The sequence below is a fragment of the Heterodontus francisci genome, chromosome 3 (assembly GCF_036365525.1).
Source record: "Heterodontus francisci isolate sHetFra1 chromosome 3, sHetFra1.hap1, whole genome shotgun sequence".
Lineage (NCBI taxonomy): Eukaryota > Metazoa > Chordata > Chondrichthyes > Heterodontiformes > Heterodontidae > Heterodontus > Heterodontus francisci.
In genome coordinates this window covers 163,206,839-163,228,862 of record NC_090373.1, presented here as the reverse complement: position 1 = coordinate 163,228,862, position 22,024 = coordinate 163,206,839, and the positions used below count along the sequence as shown (strand labels likewise).

At 44.2% G+C, this 22,024-nt stretch overlaps 1 protein-coding gene across 4 annotated transcripts in view; it reads left to right on the top strand.

The window, feature by feature from the left end:
- The first annotated feature begins 5,275 nt into the window (after positions 1-5,275).
- mettl24 (methyltransferase like 24) overlaps positions 5,276-22,024 on the top strand; it is a 128,420-nt gene continuing 111,671 nt past the window's right edge. Inside the window, exon 1 of one of the 4 annotated variants that reach the window (XM_068019335.1) lies at positions 5,276-5,877. In XM_068019335.1, coding sequence (XP_067875436.1) covers positions 5,551-5,877 — 327 coding nt within the window. In that variant the 5' untranslated portion in view covers positions 5,276-5,550. Of the gene's footprint in view, positions 5,878-10,501; positions 10,798-22,024 lie in introns of those variants that run through there. The other 3 variants (XM_068019342.1, XM_068019370.1, XM_068019351.1) reach the window with 3 other exon arrangements.

The window sequence follows — 22,024 nt, the reverse complement described above, 5'->3', positions numbered from 1 at the left end:
TACTTTCATTTTTAGTTATTTTTTCTTCCTTTTTTTTAACATTCTTTTTTACATTTTTTACAATCTTTTTTTGCATTTATTTCATTTCATCTTTGTTTGTTCAGTTTGCTTACCTACTTTTTTTTTCAGGTTTGCACTTGCTGCTGTTCAATATTCAGTGTATTTACACCTAATCTGTACTAATGCTTTGTCTTTCAACACACCATTGACATATTGTTTGCCTTTGCTCCGTGACATTTTGGTCAGCTATGTGGCCTGGTCCGATCTAGATCTCCTTTGTTATCTCTTGCCCCACCCCCACCTCACTTGCTTATAACCTGTGACTTTTCTAATATTTGTCAGTTCCGATGAAGGGTCACTGACCCGAAACGTTAACTCTGCTTCTCTTTCCACAGATGCTGCCAGACCTGCTGAGTGATTCCAGCATTTCTTGTTTTTATTTCAGATTTCCAGCATCCGCAGTATTTTGCTTTTATTTTGGAAATATTACATTTGGCCCCCACATCCAAATCATAGATATATATTGTGAACAGCTCGGGCCCAAGTACTGATCCTTGCCGTACCCTACTAGTCACAGCCTGCCAACACGAGAATAACCCGTTTATTCCTACTCTCTATTTTCTGCTTGTTAACCAATCCTTAATCCATGCCAGTATATTACCTCCTATCTTAAATGCTTTAATTTTGCTAATCAATCTCCTGTGGGGGACTTTATCAAAAACCTTCTGAATATCCAAGTATACCATGTCCACCAACTCCCCCTTTATCAACTCTGTTAGTAACATCCTCAAAAAACTCCAACACATTTGTCAAACATGATTTCCCATTCATAAATCCATGTTGACTATGCCCAATCAGATCATTATTTCCCAAGTGTCCATTTATCACATCCTTTAGAATAGATTCTAACGTTGTCCCTACTGCTGATGTAAGGCTAACAGGTCTGTAATTCCCTGTTTTCTCTCTCCCTCCCTTCTTAAACAGTGCGGTGACATTTGCTACCTTCCAGTCTGCAAGAAATATTCCAGAATCAATAGAATTTTGGAAGATGATCACCAATGTATCCATTATCTCCATAGCTACCTCTTTCAACATGCTGGGATGTAGAATATCAGGTCCTGGGGACTTATCAACCTTCAGCCCCATTAATTTCTCCTATATAACCTTCCTACTAATACTAATTTCCTTCAATTCCTCAATCTCCCTAGTCCCTTGGATCTCTAATTCTGGGAGATTTCTTGTATCTTCCTCAGTGAACACAGACACAAAGTAATCATTTAGCTTCTCTGCCATTTCTCTATTCCTCATTATAAATCCTCCTGACTCTGCCTGTAATGGACCCACAAGTGCCTTAACTGCCCTGCCACCTTCAAAAATTTGTGTTTTTAAAAATATCTTCATGGGATGTGGGAGTCGCTGGCCAGGCCAGCATTTATTGCCCATTCCTAATTGCCCTTGAGAAGGTGGTGGTGAGCTGCCTTCTTGAACCACTGCAGTCCATATGGTGTATGTACAATCACAGTGCTTTTAGGAAGGTCTGTACGCCCTTTAAAATTATACCCTTTAACTTATATTGTCTCTTCTCGTTCTTCATACTTCTCCATGTTAAATTTCATTTGGCATGTATTTGCCCATTTTAACAGCGTGGCTATGGTTCCCTGGAGTTTGTTACTATCCTCCTCACCGTTTGCTACATTTCCGAGTTTCTTGTCATCTGTAAATTTTAAATTTCTGCCCTGTGTACCCAAGTTGATGTCAATAATATATATCAAAAAGAGCTGTGGTTCTAATACCAACCCTTAGGGGACGCCACTGTACACTTGCCTCCAGTCTAAAAAACAACAATTCCCCGCTACTTTCTGATTTCTGTTCCTTCACTAATTTTGTATCCATGCTGCCACTGTCTCTTTAATCCCACGAGCTTCAATTTTGCTAATAAGTCTATTATGTGGTGCCTTGTCAAATGCCTTTTAAAAGTCCATGTGCACAACATCAAGCACCAATCAACCCTCTCCGTTACTTCATCAAAGAACTCAATCAAGTTAGTCAAACATGATTTGCCTTTAACAAATCAATGCTGACTTTCATTATTTAGCCCATACTTTTCCAAATAGCAAGTAATTTTGTCCCAGATCGTTGTCTCTACAAGTATCCCCACCACTGAGAGCAGTTTTTCCCTCTCCCCTTTCTTTAAACAGGGCTGTAACATTTGCAATCCTCCACGTCTCTAGCACCAGTCTAGGGTAGAATATATGAGAACCCAACATATTGAACACAGGCAGTTTGATATTCTTCAAATCTAATATGGAAAAACGTCAAATTTTCAACTCTTCACAAAGTAACTCACTAATCAGAATTTGTAGAAGCAATACGTTGATGTAATATTTATTAACATCTTTAAAGGAAGTTGGAAAAATAAATGGTTGGGCTATAAATTGAGGATTCTAAGGATAAGTGCAGACAGGGGGTAGTCAAATAATATTTGGAATGGCATAGTCCCTGGGAATCAGCCAGGGAATAACCTAAATGAAATAATTCAGTGGGTTATGTAAAGTCCAGGACGGAATGGATTTTATCTAGCCTGGAATGATGAGCTTGATGCTGGAAATACTCAGCAGGTCTGACAGCATCCGTGGAGAGAGAAGCAAAGTTAATGTTTCAGGTCAGTGACCCTTCATCAGAACTGGCATCTGCAGCATTTTGCTTTTATTATATTGATTTTTTTTAAAGTTAGTTAGAGATACAGCACTGAAACAGGCCTTTCAGGCCACCAAGTCTGTGCCGACTATCAACCACCCATTTATACTAATCCTACACCAATTCCATATTCCTACCACATCCCCACCTGTCCCTATGTTTCCCTACCACCTACCTATACTAGTGACAATTTATAATGGCCAATTTACCTATCAACCTGCAAGTCTTTTGGCATGTGGGAGGAAACCCACGCAGACACAGGGAGAACTTGCAAGCTCCACACAGGCAGTACCCAGAATTGAACCCGGGTCACTGGAGCTATGAGGCTGCGGTGCTAACCACTGCGCCACTGTGCCGCCTCAATGCTTGATATGTTCTTTTGATCATAGTGTCTTATGTTTTATAATTAAGCAATATTAGAGAAGGTGTTATAAGATTAACAGAGATCTCATTATTTGCAGCAATTTTTCATTCTTGTTCATCATCAGTGTTGACATACAAGAATCAACAGTGACGCTTAACGAATCCAAACAACAACTTTCATTTATATAGCGCCTTTAACATAGTAAAACATCCCAGGGTATATAGCGATGATGTTCCCTGAAAGAAAAATTGCAAATAAACTTTGTAGACTGAATATCCCAGACACAGCTAGGATTTATGTCGCTTCTCCACCCTAGCGTTGGCCCTAACAGTGTTTACGCTGTTTTCTGGGATTTTCCAGGCTCATCCGCTAAAGTTATAGCAGACAAGCAAAAAACACTTTTACTGTCCGCTGAAAGTCAACCTCATAAAACTGTCTTTGCCTATGAACTAAACTCCTCTTCTCCAGCATGTTCTGACTTCACACACTGATACATTACCAGCAGGATAAGCCAAGTCCAGAAAACAGGCAAATTGCCAGTGAATTATTCTCAAATTCTTATCTCTGCTCATTTCTGCTGTGATTTCATAAACGTACACCTTTAAATAAATGGCCCATGTACAGCCAAGGTCTCTGCTGTAATGAGTCAATATTCATAAAGGCAGATTGTGTTATTAAAGGAAACAAGTCAGCTGGTGAGCATCCATTCATCATAATCCTGCTTTCTGAGAACTTTATTTACATTTGAAAAGTGGTACTGTGTGCTTTCTTAAAGAGCCAACCAACAGTTCAATTGATAAGTGGATTAAAGTGTGGATCCTGGTATAAAGAATACCATGACCAGAGCAAGAATCTGAGTTGATATTTTGTAATATCTCTCTCAGCAACCAGAACTATGGAATACGTAGCAGGGTAGATCTTGACATTGTGTGATAGTGGACAGGGGTGGTAGCTCGTCGACAACCTGTTTTATGTCTCTCATCTTCACTGAAGTCAATGGAAAAAAAAATCAGGACATCATTACCTCCTCTGACAAGAACTCAACTGTTTTGACTATTCAGTTCACCATTTTATTGGTTTTGTTGATTGCTGCTGTGCAGTGGTTGGACATCTTTATAACGGCTACTTCCAGATTTCTCACCACTTCATCCTTAAATATTCCAGTACCATTTACAGAGTGCTGCTTATTTTTCCATCCTCTTGTGTAACTATGTGCCAGTGTTAAATTTCACCTCCCATTGGCCTACTCATCGACTTATTTTGTCCAACTCACTCTGCAAGTTGGAGCTGCCTCCTCCAATTCCACAGGCATTCCTGGTTTGGTATCAGTAAATCTAACAGTTTTGTATTGTTTTTCTGCTTCCAGGCTATTTATGAAGGTGAGAAATGACAATAGCACGTCCTGGGACACCCCACTCAGCACTTCCCCTTCAGCCATTCCCAGAGTTTACCCTGAGCCTGAGTCATGCTGCTCTTGGGCACCCACACCCCCAACAAAAAACTCTGGCCTGCTGCCACCTGGATCACCCACATCGAGGCCTGCCCTGGGGTGACCTCCCCTGCCCCAGGCTCGACTTGCCAACTGGGTCAACACATGGGAAACAGCCCATTTCTGCCCTTCCAGCTCAGCATCAGGATACCTACTTGGCAGCAGGTGGTTAGGATGTGGAATGCTCTGCCTGAGAGTTTGGTGGAGGCAGATTTAACTGAGGCCTTCAAAGGAGAATTGGACAGTTATTTGAGGAGAAGAAATTTGGAGGGCTACAGGGAAAAGGCCGGGGAGTGGCACCAGGTGAACTGCTCTTGCAGAGAGCGGGCATAGGCACGATGGGCCGAATGGCCTCCTTTTATGCTGTAGACATTCTATCATTCCTTACGTGTATAGGGTTGGGGGACAGGGGAGTCTTGTATTTTTATACATGGAAACTTGCACTTCTGTGTAATTGTGTGTTGCTGACTCTGTGTAATTGTGTGTTGCTGACTCTGTGTAATTGTGTGTTGCTGACACATGTATCTCCCGAACTCCACCCCCAGCCCCAAAATATTTCTGCATGAAGAGACATTACAGGGGCTGCATGCAGTGCTCCAAATATATCCCCATCCCTTGCTTGCAGGGAAACTCGCTGGCTGCAGAGAGAGAATGGGGAGCTGTGCAGGCAGGGGTTAAATCGCTGACAGTGGATGTGGATGGGGGATGAAGCATGTGTGTGGGCAGGGGGAAGGGGTTGACAGCTCAGCCTAGGGGGCGGTGCCCGGGGCTGGAGGAAGCTGAAGGGGAACTGGGTTATCCTGAGCTGAGGTTTGTTTCCCTGTCTCTCATTCATTGATCTGCCACCCTGTGCCCACATCACTCTCAATAGGACCAGTGAGAGTCCCGGGCGGAGCAGCTCACAGCAAAGTTCAGCTGAAGTAGCCCCGATAGTTAAGAATCATCCCTGGTTATAACTGATGCTGTAAAGCAGAGCCGCTGACTTTTTACACAAGAGTTGATGCCAGCCATGTCCTGGAGGAAGCTGCCCACGGGCTCTGTTGCCCCTCGCTGCCGCTGGATGCCCTTCGGCTTCTCCTCCCTTGCCGTCCTGCTGCTGGTGGCGGTGCTGTCCGGCTTTCGGGACTCCTGGTCCCCCGACTGGGGCTTGAGGAGGGGCCGGGAGCAGCAGGAGCAGGCAGCCCGGGAGCCGAGCTCCGCTGCGGGCAGCGGCAGAGTGACTTACGTCCGGAGTTTGAAACGGGACAGTCCGACAGCCCGGAGCCAGAGTGTGGAGAGCAGGGCAGGGAATTGCTGCCCTAGTCCCCTCTTTCAGGGCAGACGGAAGGTGAGTGAGAGCTTGTAGCTGCTGGGGAAAGGTGCTGGGGAAAGGTGCTGGCAGTGCAAAGGTTTGCACTTTTTCCACAGAATAAACTTTACACCCGTTCAGAGAGGTTAGTGGATGCACCGCTGCAGACAAGTGGCAGTCTAACTCAGCAGGCTTGAATAAAACCCCCAGCTTAAAAGTGCTGCCTGGTGATGAGAATACGGGGCAAGGGGCACCTTTTTGGACTTATCCCTTTGCATTTTGTTTGTTAAGTAAGAGTATTAAGGAATATGGTATCAAGGCGGGTAAATGGAGCTATGGTCGTGATCTCATTGAATGGCAACACAGGCTCAAAGGGCTGAATGGTTAGGGGCAGCGGTATACCCCTCGGGCTGTTTGCTGCACTACTTGAAAAGTGAATTTAGGCTGCAGAAGAAAGTGGCGAGTGGATGAGGGTTTGGGTGGGAGTTAGTTAGATAGGTGCCTCATGCCCATTAATTCACATGCAAGTGCCATGACTGCAGAGTTCACTTTCCAAACTTTTAAAATTGAAGTTTGAAAAATGTAAGCCTCTATTTAGAAAAAAAACAGTGAGCAAAGTTCTGTGTAAATTGTACTTGTGTATACTTAGTGATAGAACACAGATGTCCCTCCCCTTCGGCATGGAGCATTAAGAGGAGGTGGGGGTGTTTAGGAGTCTAGGCTAGTGTTCGTGGGTTCGGATCCCACTATGCCAGGTGGTGAAATTTGAGTTCAATTAATAAATCTGGATTTAAAAAGCTAGAGTAATGGTGAGCATTAAACCATTGTTGTAATGCACTTTCTGCAAGGAAATCTGCCATTCTTACCTAGTTCCAGGGCAATTAGGGATGGTCAATAAATGCTGGCCTAGCCAGTGATGCCCATGAAAAAATTTTTAAAAAGTAAATGGGTGACAAGTGCTGACCCTTTGTGCAGCTGTCAGAGCAGGAGAGTTGAATTCCTCAAGGCTTGATGTGTTAATGACAGTATGGAGTTAATTCAAACTAACTGGAATGGGAAAGTAAGTAATGAGATCCTTGAATGAGGCATTCCAAATTTCCCTTTGCACAGAGGGCAATGCACCTGCCAATACTGCTACTCGCATGATTGATATAGGCTTAAATGTCAAGTTTACTTCATGGTTAAATAAGGTACTGAAGCATGAAATGTGAGAGAAGAGTGGAGATGGCCAAGGTGGTGAGGAGAGTCTAATTATGTAAGTCAGTGTGTTAGAAAATTGAAGTCAGTTTGAAATTTCTAATCCTCTGCATATAAATCGGCATTTCATGAGCCTGAACATGCCCATTTTACACCATAAATTGAACTGAACAGCTAAGAGAGAAGGTTTCTCATTAACAGTGTTCCAGGTTGATGGTAGTATCTATTATTTTTGGAGAAGAAATTAATTGTCTCTAGATACTGTATGGAAAAGGTGAAAGCTGGTTGCCCCTGGGATAATAGACAGATTGTGTTTCATTAATAATTCTTGAACAGGTTTGGGCGTTTCGAACTGGCAATTTACAATGTGTGTGTGTGGTTGGGCCGGGGGCAGTGGGGGGGGGGGGGGGGGTGGTTGGTGTGCAGGGGGAAGGTGTCACTTGTAAGTTCATGATCTCCACCAGCCATAGCTATCACAATGAAAGTGCTCTTCAATAAAACCCAACAAGCTTTCATTGTTCCTGCACTTCCTTCTACTGTGTTTTCACTATACATAAATGCCTGTTTCTCAGTAAATGGCTTAAGTTGTCAAAGCTTCCTTCATACCAGTCTTGTCCAGTATGTTAGCCGCTAGTCACATATGGCTGATTGGGAATCCAGATGTCGCAAATTCAGTTTCTGATTAGTAAATAAAAAACGAGTAATAGACTCCGTCGTTGGGCATGTGATCTCCATATACATTTACACAGTCTTTGCATGTGGATTTTTAACCATTTTTGTTGTTATGACCAGGTGAGGCAGGGGTCTAGGGCTCCCCTCTCAGCCTTTGCCTGGTTTGGCCGTAACAGGGTTTAACTTTTAAAACACCATGTTTTAAGCTTCCCCTCAGTGAATCCTTGTTCATCGCTCTCTAATTGTAATGGCAAAGAAATCAACCAGACAGGGTTTTTTAGTTTTAAACAAGAAAAGTGTAAGTTTATTCACCTTAAAACTCTACTTCGGTTAAAACTACTAGAAAAAAGCGATGTGACCACGCTAGCATGCATATGCAATAAACACACACGCAAATAGAGACAGAGGAGGTGAAAGAAGGGGAAAGGTTTACAGTAATAGCTGGAGTTCAGTTACTGGCTTTTGAATTTGATGTAGTCTTCGATTGCAGTTGTATTGCAGTTCTCGTTGGGGCTCAGTACACACTTTCAAACTTGTTTAGCTGCAGGAGTCTTCTCTCTTGAGGTTTGAGTACCTTGTGTGGATCCCTGGAATGTTGTGAGAGACAGAGAGAGGGAGACAGCGAGAATCCTTCCTTCTCTGTTGTCTTCAAACTGCAGTCTCCCTTCCAACTGTTCTGTGAGGGGGGAGGGGGGGGGGGGGGGGTAGTGCTGTCTCTTACCCAGACAAAATGTGGATCACTGTTGCCCAGACTAATCTTTGTTTATTGAATCAGTGAGCAGTTCCCATTGTCTTTTTTTCTTCAACTGTCTTTTATAATGCAAAATGTGCAGCCATGTTTCAGTGGTCTTTTAAACCAAGCATTTTTTTTTCAGTCCAGTAACAGTTTAAAATGAGTGTTTCATATGAAATTAATATGAGTCATTTGGCAGGTGTGGTATTCATGATATTGTGCATTTGTTGGTAAAATGGTAAGACTATAATCAGTGTGTGCAAGTGTTTTGTTTTTATTATTGTGAAAGCTCTACTTCCTTGGTTATTGGATGGTAGTAGATATTTGTTAAGTGAATATACACTTGTGAAATCCATTTACCTGTATTGTGTGAGTGTACGTAAGATGTTTTCTTCTAAGCCTAATGCATGTAACTAAAACCATGTCCCCGTAGCCACACTTGTAGATTGTCAGTGATTTCTATTGGACAATGCTACTTTATACCTACTCTCAGTAAGTGTATAAAACTTGTGGAGCATTAGTTGCCTCCCTAAGGGGAGGGTGCTGCTTAATACATATGGAAATATATAAACAATGGATTCCCTGATTTCTGCCTCATTACAGCCTCCTGATTTTTAGAATATTAGACCTGAATAACATGCAGGCACATCGGTTTATTTTGGAATCCATTTGTTCTGCAGCACCTTGTAAAATCACGAATAGTAATTCCTAGAAAGATCTAACTTAGTCAAAGCACAGTATACCCATCATTGCCCTGTGTACCCATCATTGCACTGTATGATCCTAGCCAACTGATAGGAATTATTGCTATTTCCCTGGGTGTCAAGAAGCTTCTCTCATTGGCAGGAGGGTTAGTAACCAGAGGATACAGACTTATGATAATAGGCAAAAGAACTAGTGGGGAGATGAGGAGTGTTTTTTTACGCAGCAAGTTGTTATGATCTGGAATGCACTGCCCGAAAGAGTGGAAGCAAGTTCAGTAATAACTTTCAAAAGGGAACTGGATATCTTCTTGAAAAGGAAACATTTGCAGGGCTATGGGGCAAGGGCAGCGGAGTGGGGCTAATTGGACAAATCTTTCAAAGAGCTGGCACAGGCATGATGGACCAACCGGCCTCCTACTATGTTGTAAGACTGTATGATTCTTTATGATGGCTGATACTGCACTTTTCAAACTGTATTTTAAGACAGCTCCTGAAAAACATCTGACCAATTTTTAAAAAATTCTCTCTGTTGCGTAAGGTTGAAGTTGCACTCGTTTCCAATTTTCTTACACAGTGTTCGGAGTTGTAAGATGAATTTACACTACAGGTGTTGTTGTACCGTGAAATACTTTTGCTTTGCCCTGAAGCTGCAATTATGCTGTAAATGTACCCTGCATCTGGAGTCAGGCCGGGGAACTTACAGAAGAAGAATGGATTTTTTAAAAAATGTAATCAGATATTTTTAAGGAACTGTTCTACAATTTTTCTTCTAACTACTCTGTACAGCAGTGTAGCATTGGCTGTCAAACATGAAGCAGTGATATCCTGGTGGGGGGTGGGGGGGTGGGGAGTACCTGCCAGTTCTGGCGAGTAAAATGTGGTGGTGCAGCAACTGGCAAAGTGTGGCAAACTGGAGATTTCTGCATGTCTCTGAAGAAACCTGGTGGCAGAAAAGCTGGCATTTGGAGAGAATAGCAATGGAAGAGGTGACCAGATAAATAGCTTCTCCTCCATTCCTGTCTTCCTCACCACTGACAGTACAGAGGTTCCAACACAGGAAAGCAGCTCCATTTCCATATGGCAATAGACAGATGGCCAGAATCAGTGGCTGTAATATAAGGGTTTGAAAGGGGTGATGTTTGAGACAGTGTGAGGAATACCCCCCACAATGATGATGTAAGAGATCACATGTCGGAGAGACTGGAGAGAGAAGCAGCATGGCTTCAGGGGAGTCACACAGACTTATGTAAAGCTATATATAGTTAAAATGTAATAAATGAGTTAATGTTAAAACTGCTGAAGACTCAGTAATTTATTCTAGCTAAACTAGCCGAATATACAAATGGTGGCAGAATAACCAAACATACAATATGGTGAACAGCAGTGGTTCTTACCGTACAACACCCAGAAGAATTTGAAAAATACTTTGAAGAAAGCTGGCCTGGAAATAAAAGCGCTGGAACTGCAGAACTCGAGAAGGGGCTGTGATAAAGCTCCAGAGCTGCTCCATGGATGAAAGGAGGCACAGCGAGTCGGGGGAATCGGCTTGTAGAGGCATTCAGGCTGCACCACAGAGGCAGGTAGTTTATGAAAAAGTTCCAGTCCAGCGATCACAGGCTTCGAGTCGGAGAACCAAGCAATGGTCAGGATCTGGTGAGCAACCTGTAAAAAAGGGTAAAAGTTTGTTCTTAATGGCACTAGGCAGCCAACACCAGGAAAATTAAAAGACATTAGCGAGGGCGGATCTGAGGTCGCTGCCATTACAAGTGGTGACCACAAGGGAGAAAAAAAGAGGCTGCAAATACACAATACTGTGAGCGAAGGCAGTAAAACGAGTATAGAAATAGAAAAAAATGCTCCAAAACTGCATTTAAAGAAAAAATATAGAGTCTAGCAACGAGATTACACAGGGAGAAACGGTGACCATTGCGGGAGTCTGCTGTGAGGCTCAAAAGTGCAGGAAACTTCCAATACTGGAGGGAATATTTTAAAGAGAAAGTAAACCAAATAGGAAGTCATGGATCTTAAATTCACAATACCAGAGAGGTTTGGACACAGGAAGGACCAAGTCAAACTCAAAATTGGTCACTACAGCGAAAAAGATTTCTGAGATATAGAATTGCTTCCAAATTAGATAACCAGTCTGAAACAGAGCAAGTTAACACATTGCTGTATTCCATTGGAGCAATAGCATACAATGTTATTGCAAAACAAGGCATTAATGAGACATCAGACAAATTTGATAAAGTCTTAAAAGCCTTTGATAGTTATTGTAACGTGAGGAGCAATAAGATTCTAGAAAGGGCAAGATTTAACAGAGAGGCACAGAAACCAGGTGAAACAGTTGATGCTTTTATAGAGTCATAGAGTTGTACAGCATAGAAACATGCCCTTCGGCCCACTACATCCATGCCGACCATAATGCCTATCTATACTAATCCCACCTGCCTGCATTAATTCCATATCCCTCTATGCCTTGCTCATTCAAGTACCTGTCCAGATGCCTCTTAAATGTTGTTACTGTTCCTGCCTCCACCACCTCCTCAGGCAGCTCATTCCAGATACCCACTATTCTTTGCGTGAAAAAGTTACCCCTTTGGTCCCCTTTAAACCTCCTCCCTCTCACCTTAAATCTATGCCCTCTAGTTTTAGTCACCCCTACCATGGGAAACAGACTCTGGCTATCTACCCTATCTATGCCTCTCATAATTTTATATACCTCTATCATGTCCCCACTCAGCCTCCTTCGCTCCAGGGAAAACAGACCCAGCCTATCCAGTCTCTCTTTATAACTCAAGCCCTCCAAACCAGGCAACATCCTTGTGAATCTTTTCTGCACCCTCTCTCGCTTAATCACATCTTTCCTGTACTGCGGCGGCCAAAACCGCACACAGTACTCCAAATGTGGCCTAACCAACGTTACGTACAATTGTAACATGACGTCCCAACTCTTATACTCAGTGCCTCGGCCGATGAAGGCAAGCATGCCATACGCCTTCTTCACCACCCTGTTTACCTGTGTTGCAACTTTCAGGGAACTATGTACTTGCACCCCAAGGTCTCTGCTCAACAACACCCCCCAGGGCCCTGCCATTCACTGCATATGTCCTGCCCTGGTTTAACTTCCCAAAATGCATCACTTCACACTTGTCTGCGTTAAATTCCATTTGCCAGTCCCTTGCCCACTTTCCCAGTTTATCTATATCCTGTTGTAACCTTAGACAACCTTCTTCACTGTCCACTATACCACCAATTCTGGTGTCATCTGCAAACTTACTAATCATGCCCCCTACATTCACATCCAAGTCATTAATATATATGACAAACAACAGAGGGCCCAGCATCGATCCCTGCGGCACACCACTGGTCACCGGCCTCCAATCTGAAAAACAACCCTCCACTACCACCCTCTGCCTCCTATCACCAAGCCAATTTTGTATCCAATTTGCTAGCTCATCCTGGATCCCATGTGTTCGAACCTTCTGGACCAGCCTACCATGTGGGTCCTTGTCAAAGGCCTTGCTAAAGTCCATGTAGACGACGTCCATCGCCCTGCCCTCGTCAATCCTCTTGGTCACCTCCTCGAAAAACTCAATCAAATTCGTGAGACATGATTTCCCACACACAAAGCCATGCTGACTATCCCTGATCAAACCATGCCTTTCCAAATGCATATAAATCCTGTCTCTCAGAATCCCTTCCAATAACTTTCCCACCACTGATGTAAGGCTCACCGGCCTGTAGCTCCCTGGCTTATCCCTGTTGCCCTTCTTAAATAAAGGCACACCATTAGCTATCCTCCAGTCTTCCGGTACCTCACCCGTGGCTAATGATGATACAAAAATCTCTGCCAAGGCCCCAGCAATCTCCTCCCTTGCTTCCCATAGCATCCTAGGATACACCTGGTCAGGCCCTGGGGATTTATAAACCTTAATGCGCTTCAAAACCTCCAACACCTCCTCCTTTGTAATGTTGATATGCTCCAGGATATCGCTGTTCCCTCCCTTGAACTTACTAACTTCCATGACCTTCTCCACGGTAAATACAGACGAGAAGTATTCATTTCAGACCTCGCCCATTTCCCATGGCTCCACACATAGATTACCACACTGATCCTTAAGGGGACCAACTCTCTCCCGAGCTACCCTTTTACTCTTAATATACTTATAGAATCTTTTAGGATTCTCCTTTATCTTATCTGCCAGGGATATCTCATGGCCCCTTTTCGCCCTCCTAATTTCCTTCTTCAGTGTACTGCTACATCCCCTATACTCCTCGAGGGACTCGCTTGATCCCAGCTGCCTATACCTGACATATGCCTCCTTCTTTGTCCTGACCAGACCCTCAAAATCCCTCGTCAACCAAGGTTCCCTAAACTTGCCAGTCTTGCCCTTCCATCTAACAGGAACATGCCAGCCCTGAACTCTTTCTATCTCACTTTTAAAAGCTTCCCACTTGCCAGACGTCCCTTTACCTGTAAACAGCCTCTCCCATTCAACTTTTGAGAGTTCCTGTCTGATGCCATCGAAATTAGCCTTCCCCAATTTAGGGCTTCAACCTGAGGACCAGTCCTATCCTTTTCCATAACTATCTTGAAGCTAATAGAGTTATGGTCACTGGTCCCAAAGTGCTCCCCCACTGACACATCAACCACCTGCCTATCTTCATTTCCTAAGAGGAGGTCGAGTGTAGCCCCTTCTGTAGTAGGGCCATCCACATACTGCTTCAGAAAACTATCCTGGACACACTGAACAAATTCTTCCCCATCTGATCCCTTAGCACAAAGACAGTCCCAGTCAATATAAGGGAAGTTAAAATCACCTACTATTACAACCCTATAATTCCTACACCTATCTGTGATTTCCCTACATATATGCTCCTCCACTTCCCTCTGACTATTGGGGGGCCTATAGTATAATCCCATCAAAGTGATCACCCCTTTCTTATTTCTAAGTTCTACCCATATGGCCTCGCTGGACGTTCCCCCCGGGATATCCTCTCTAAGTACTGCCGTGATGTCCTCCCTAATCAATAGTGCAACTCCCCCTCCTCTCTTACCTCCACCTCTGTCACGCCGGAAGCATCGGTACCCTGGAACATTGAGCTGCCAGTCCTGCCCATCCCTCAACCACGTTTCCGTAATAGCTATAATATCACAATTCCATGCTCTGAGTTCATCTGCCTCACCTGTAAGTCTTCTTGCATTAAAGTAAATGCAGTTTAGCCTACCAGACCTTCCATGCTACCGGTCCTGCCCCTGCCCGGCTTGCCTACTGGACTTGCTTGCTTTAACCTCTACATTTGCCTCAACTATCTCATTGGAGAGAGTACTACTTTGGGTCCCACCCCCCTGCAAGACTCGTTTAAACCACCCCGCAAGGATATTGGTCGTCTTCCAGTTCAGATGCAACCTGTCCCTCTTGTCCAGGTCACCTCTGCACCAGAAGAGATCCCAATGATCCAAGTAGCTGAAGCCCTCCCGCCTACACCAGCTCTTCAGCCATGCATTCATTTGCCTTATCCTCCTATTCCTACCCTCACTAGCACGTGGCACAGGGAGTAATCCTGAGATTACAACCTTAGAGGTCCTGCTTTTTAACCTTCTGCTTAACTCCCTATATTCATTTTGCAGGACCTCATCTCTCTTCCTGCCTATGTCGTTCGTACTAATATGGACCACGACCTCTGGCTGCTCACCCTCCCCTTTCAGAATGTCCTGCAGCTGCTCTGAGACATCCTTGACCCGAGCACCAGGGAGGCAACATACCATCCTGGAGTCTCGTTTGTGGCCACAGAAACTGTACTATCTGTACCCCTTACGATAGAATCTCCTATCACTATAGCTCTTCCACTCCTTTTCCTCCCCTGCTGTGCAGCAGAGCCCTCCGTGGTGCCACGAACCTGGCTGTTGCTGCTTTCCCCTGGGAGGTCATCCCCCCCCAACAGTATCCAAAGCGGAATATCTGTTTGAGAGGGGGATGGCCAAAGTGGACTCCTGCACTACCTGCCTGCGCCTGCTACTCTGTCTGGTCACCCATCTCTTTTCTACCTGTGCAGCCATTACCTGCGGTGTGACCACCTCACTAAACGTGCTATCCACGACGTCCTCAGCATCAATGATGCTCCACAGTGAATCCACCTGCAGCTCCAGCTCTGTAATGTGGGTAGCCAGTAGCTTCAGATGGATACACTTCCTGCACACATGGTCATCAGGGACACTGGAAGCATCCCTGATTTCCCACATAGCGCAGGAGGAGCATATCACAGGGCTGAGCTCCCTGTCATGACTTACCCTTAGGTTAATTAGTTACTCCCTTAATTAAAACATTCTAAGTACACTAGGGGTCTTGTTCTACCCACTTTAATCTAAAGTCCTGAAAAAAAAACACTTTAGTAGTCCTCACCTTATCACCAGAGGTTTAAGGACCTTTACAGATTAGCTGAAGGATGCGAATATGGAGACGTAAAAGCAGAATTAATAAGAGACTGCATGGTTGTAGGTATTGCTGATGAATCCCTATCAGATTTATTGCAATCTAAGGAAGATCCCACCCTGGACAAAGCAATACAGCTAATGAGAGATGCAGAAGTCCAGGAGAAGAACAGTGCAATCCTGAAAGGTGAAGAAAAACCTTGGTTCATGAAACCTTCAGTGACCATACAGTTCCTTAAGCACAGGGCTGTAAAAGAAGCACCAGAAAAGAAGGTACACTCACGGGGTAAGTGTGAGAAACCATGAAACCCTGCCAACACTGTTGTGGCAAAAAGACCCACAAGTGTGAACAGTGTCCTGCAAACAAAGCAGAATGCTTCCACTGTAAGAAAGTAAACCATTTTGGTAAGATGTGATGTGAGTTGATGTGAGGTCACCTGACATCTCTGACTCCATCTCAAATGACATTAAAAATCATAGTTTTAAAACATAATCATGCTACAAAGTCCAGCGTTCATAACAGCAGATGTTTATGCTCCACATGGGCCTCCTCCCATCTTACTTCACCTGACCCTATTAACATAAGTTTCTATTCCTTTCTCCCTCATGTACTTATCTATGCATCTTTGCTATTCACCTCAACCATTCCATGTGTCATTCCATAATCATACCACTCTGTTTTAGTCACTATCCCTATCATAGTTCTGATAGTGTCCAGTTGACCAGTGTGACCATATTTCATACAGTTGTTCTCACCTTCCTCTCCAAGAAAGAGAACAATGGGTTAACATTTCTGATGAGATCTGCCATGTGATCCAGTGTGGTCTGTATGGTGTGGAACGTATTACCCCTCCTGGGAGCGTTAGGATACATACCTTGGTACCTTAATCTCCTCAGTAATTTGCTGAATTAGTAACCCTATAACCATCATAATAATCATTCACTGTAAAAAAAACACAGCAGTGCAACAGTTGGCACCTGAAAAGCTTTGCAGGATTTCTGCAACTATTTCTGCAGTCTTTTCCACCAATCTTTTGTCAAGGGTCACAATCCTAGTGTTTTTGCTAGAAGGTTGCTCTTGAAAATACTCCGGATTATTGTGCGATGAGTAATGAGATACAACTCACCACCTTCTGTCTGATACATGATGAGCACCAGATTCCACATGTGTGAACCCAGGCAGCTGCTGTGTGAAGTTTGGAAGATGGAAGCTGTGAATGGGTGGGCACTCAGGCGATAGGGAACGTTTAAATGATTTCTTTGTCCAGATTTAATTAGAAAAGCTGCAGACTTTAACGCAAAGCTGTGAAATCTTTGAGGGGTAAGTCTAGGAAGAGGCCATTATCCGGGATAATTCCTTCAGCAATATTCTTTAACTTGATCTGTATTTTAATTAACATCTAATTCAACACAAGCCGTTTTGAATTATGTTAAATTATCCCAGCTGGTATCGGTCTTGGAATGTGTATGTATTCTGGAATTAATCAGACTTCAATAATCAACATACAAGACTAAAAGGATAATGTAAATGCCTCCATCTAGGCAGGACTGTTAGGAATTTATTTTTGTCCAGTATTACATATGGGACAAATGGTAATTCTAAGTGTAGCTTCCTCCTATGTTTTATCCTGAGCACTGAAGCCTCCTTTTCTTGTAAATATGAATTCGGTTTACTCTGTCCTTAACGGCTCAACAGCTTATTCCATTTACACCTGGGCCAAGGTTTCAGGATACCCTCGTGACAATGCACCATAACTCGGCTTAGATGTGTTTCTTTGTATAAATACCTCACGACTTGACTTTGTGCAAATATTTATAAAGAGGAACACATTTCACTTGTTGACTGTGATCCATAATAAGGGGACAAGCATAGTGAAGATTTGTCTGATCCTGCTTTTAGCATTAAATTCACGAGTGTGGCACCATGCTCCTGCTGCTGACCTCATGGGTAACCTCCAGCCATGCCTTCTTTGTATCGCCTCCAGGCTTGTTCCTCCTATTAGAGGGAAGAATATCTCACTGTGAAAGCCCCCCACGTCACATTCAGGGTGACATCACTAAGATGAGACGCCGACTCTGGACTCCATTTTGCCAATTCCTTTTGTTATGCTCCCACTCCGAACTCCACCAAATTGTCCCTTTAAATGGATGGGAGACTGCCTGGGAATACCAGGTGCAGTAGGCTTTGGGGGCGGCACAGTGGCGCAGCGGTTAACATTGCAGCCTCACAGCTCCAGCGACCCGGGTTCAATTCTGGGTACTGCCTGTGTGGAGTTTGCAAGTTCTCCCTGTCTCTGTGTGGGTTTCCTCCAGGTGCTCCGGTTTCCTCCCACATCCCAAAGACTTGCAGGTTGATAGGTAAATTGGCCATTATAAATTGCCCCTAGTATAGGTAGGTGGTAGGGAAATATAGGGACAGGTGGGGATGTGGTAGGAATATGGGATTAGTGTAGGATTAGTATAAATGGGTGGTTGATGGTCGGCACAGACTCGGTGGGCCGAAGGGCCTGTTTCAGTGCTGTATCTCTAAACTAAACTAAACTAAATCATCACTCATGATAAAACCTGGAAATGATATGGTAATGCAGTGGCAGGGTTAAAAAGCCTCTGACAGACACACTGCGCTTACTTCTGGGATTCCTGCACACTATTGCACTCCCCATCACCACAACTCCCACCGTATCACAAAGTTAAAATCCAGCTTCATGTCCCTTTGAAACTTCCAGTTCCTGTCTGCACTACTTACTGTCCCTGCTCACTTTGTATCATCTGCAGATTTGGATATAAAACTCTCTATTCCTTGATCCAAGTCATAGTCATAGAGAGATACAGCACTGAAACAGGCCCTTCGGCCCACCGAGTCTGTGCCAACCATCAACCACCCATTTATACTAATCCTATATTAATCCCATGTCCCCGACCACATCCCCACCTACCTACACGAGGGGCAATTTACAATGGCCAATTTACCTATCAACCCGCAACTCTTTGGCTGTGGGAGGAAACCGGAGCACCCGGCAGAAACCCACGCAGTCACAGGGAGAACTTGCAAACTCTGCACAGGCAGTACCCAGAACTGAACTGGGTCGCTGGAGCTGTGAGGCTTCAGTGCTAACCACTGCGCCACTGTGCCATCATTTATAAAGATGGTGAGACGTTCAGATCCCAAACTGATCCCTGAGGTACACCATTTTGTCACCTCATGCAAATCAGTATATAACCTTTATGCCCACTCTCTGTCTCCTACCTGCCAATAAAACCTTAACCCTGATTTCCAAACCCATCAAGAGGCTACCTCCAATTCCATGTACTCTCCTTTTTGTCAACAATCTTTTGTGGGGAACCTTATTGAATGCCTTCTGGAAGCCCATATAGACAACATCCATAATCATTCAAAAAAAAATCAAAATACTGCAGATGCTGGAAATCTGAAATAAAAACAGCAAGTGCTGGAAATACTCAACAGGTCTGCAGTATCTGTGGAGAGAGTTAACATTTCAGGTCAACAAAGAACAAAGAACAAAGAAAATTACAGCACTGGAACAGGCCCTTCGGCGATCCAGATCCTCTATCTAAACATGTCGCCTATTTTCTAAGGGTCTGTATCTCTTTGCTTCCTGCCCATTCATGTATCTGTCTAGATACATCTTAAAAGACGCTATCGTGCCCGCGTCTACCACCTCCACTGGCAACGCGTTCCAGGCACCCACCACCTTCTGCGTAAAGAACTTTCCACGCATATCCCCCCTAAACTTTTCCCCTCTCACTTTGAACTCGTGACCCCCAGTAATTGAATCCCCCACTCTGGGAAAAAGCTTCTTGCTATCCACCCTGTCTATACCTCTCATGATTTTGTACACCTCAATCAGGTCCCCCCATAACCTCTGTTTTTCTAATGAAAATAATCCTAATCTACTCAACCTCTCTTCATAGCTAGCGCCCTCCATACCAGGCAACATCCTGGTGAACCTCCTCTGCACCCTCTCCAAAGCATCTACATCCTTTTGATAATGTGGCGACCAGAATTGCACACAGTATTCCAAATGTGGCCGAACCAAAGTCTTATACAACTGTAACATGACCTGCCAACCCTTGTACTCAATACCCCGTCCGATGAAGGAAAGCATGCCGTATGCCTTCTTGACCACTCTATTGACCTGCGTTGCCACCTTCAGGGAACAATGGACCTGAACACCCAAATCTCTCTGTACATCAATTTTCCCCAGGACTTTTCCATTTACTGTATAGTTCACTCTTGAATTGGATCTTCCAAAATGCATCACCTCGCATTTGCCCTGATTGAACTTCATCTGCCATTTCTCTGCCCAACTCTCCAATCTATCTATATTCTGCTGTATTCTCTGACAGTCCCCGTCACTATCTGCTACTCCACCAATCTTAGTGTCGTCTGCAAACTTGCTAATCAGACTACCTATACTTTCCTCCAAATCATTTATGTATATCACAAACAACAGTGGTCCCAGCACAGATCCCTGTGGAACACCACTGGTCACACGTCTCCATTTTGAGAAACTCCCTTCCACTGCTACTCTCTGTCTCCTGTTGCCCAGCCAGTTCTTTATCCATCCAGCTAGTACACCCTGGACCCCATGCGACTTCACTTTCTCCATCAGCCTACCATGGGGAACCTTATCAAACGCCTTACTGAAGTCCATGTATATGACATCTACAGCCCTTCCCTCATCAATCAATTTTGTCACTTCCTCAAAGAATTCTATTAAGTTGGTAAGACATGACCTTCCCTGCACAAAACCATGTTGCCTATCACTGATAAGCCCATTTTCTTCCAAATGGGAATAGATCCAATCCCTCAGTATCTTCTCCAGCAGCTTCCCTACCACTGACGTCAGGCTCACCGGTCTATAATTACCTGGATTATCCCTGCTACCCTTCTTAAACAAGGGGACAACAGTAGCAATTCTCCAGTCCTCCGGACCTCACTCGTGTTTAGGAATACTGCAAAGATATCTGTGAAGGCCCCAGCTATTTCCTCTCTCGCTTCCCTCAGTAACCTGGGATAGATCCCATCCAGACCTGGGGACTTATCCACCTTAATGCCTTTTAGAATACCCAACTCCTTATGCCGACTTGACCTAGAGTAATCAAACATCTGTCCCTAACCTCAACATCCGTCATATCCCTCTCCTCGGTGAATACCGATGCAAAGTACTCGTTTAGAATCTCACCCATTTTCTCTGACTCCACGCATAACTTTCCTCTTTTGTCCTTGAGTGGGCCAATCCTTTCTCTAGTTACCCTCTTGCTCCTTATATATGAATAAAAGGCTTTGGGATTTTCCTTAACCCTGTTTGCTCAAGATATTTCATGACCCCTTTTAGCCCTCTTAATTCCTCGTTTCAGATTGGTCCTACATTCCCGATATTCTTTCAAAGCTTCGTCTTTCTTCAGCCTCCTAGACCTTATGTATGCTTCCTTTTTCCTCTTAGCTAGTCTCACAATTTCACCTGTCATCCATGGTTCCCTAATCTTGCTATTTCTATCCCTCATTTTCACAGGAACATGTCTCTCCTGCACGCTAATCAACCTCTCTTTAAAAGCCTCCCACATATCAAATGTGGATTTACCTTCAAACAGCTGCTCCCAATCTACATTCCCCAGCTCCTGCCAAATTTTGGTATAGTTGGCCTTCCCCCAATTTAGCACTCTTCCTTTAGGACCACTCTCGTCTTTGTCCATGAGTATTCTAAAACTTACGGAATTGTGATCACTATTCCCAAAGTAGTCCCCTACTGAAACTTCAACCACCTGGCCGGGCTCATTCCCCAACACCAGGTCCAGTATGGCCCCTTCCCGAGTTGGACTATTTACATACTGCTCTAGAAAACCCTCCTGGATGCTCCTTACAAATTCTGCTCCATCTAGAGTAGGACGGAACAAGGAATGTTCATTATACCCCACAAAAAGACATGCATAACTAAAACCATAGGGGTATCCATAGCAACATCATTTATTTGGAGGAAGTGAGTGGAGTTGAAGAAAAAGTTGTTCAATGTGAAAACAAGTTCATGCAGGCAGAGTGGTGGTGGAAGGGGACTTTCTTTCTTTTGGGCCTCCTTGTCGAGAGACAATGGATACGCGCCTGGAGGTGGTCAGTGGTTTGTGAAGCAGCGCCTGGAGTGGCTATAAAGGCCAATTCTGGAGTGACAGGCTCTTCCACAGGTGCTGCAGAGAAATTTGTTTGTTGGGGCTGTTGCACAGTTGGCTCTCCCCTTGCGCCTCTGCCTTTTTTCCTGCCAACTACTAAGTCTCTTCGACTCGCCACAATTTAGCCCTGTCTTTATGGCTGCCCGCCAGCTCTGGCGAATGCTGGCAACTGACTCCCACGACTTGTGATCAATGTCACACAATTTCATGTCGCGTTTGCAGACGTCTTTATAACGGAGACATGGACGGCCGGTGGGTCTG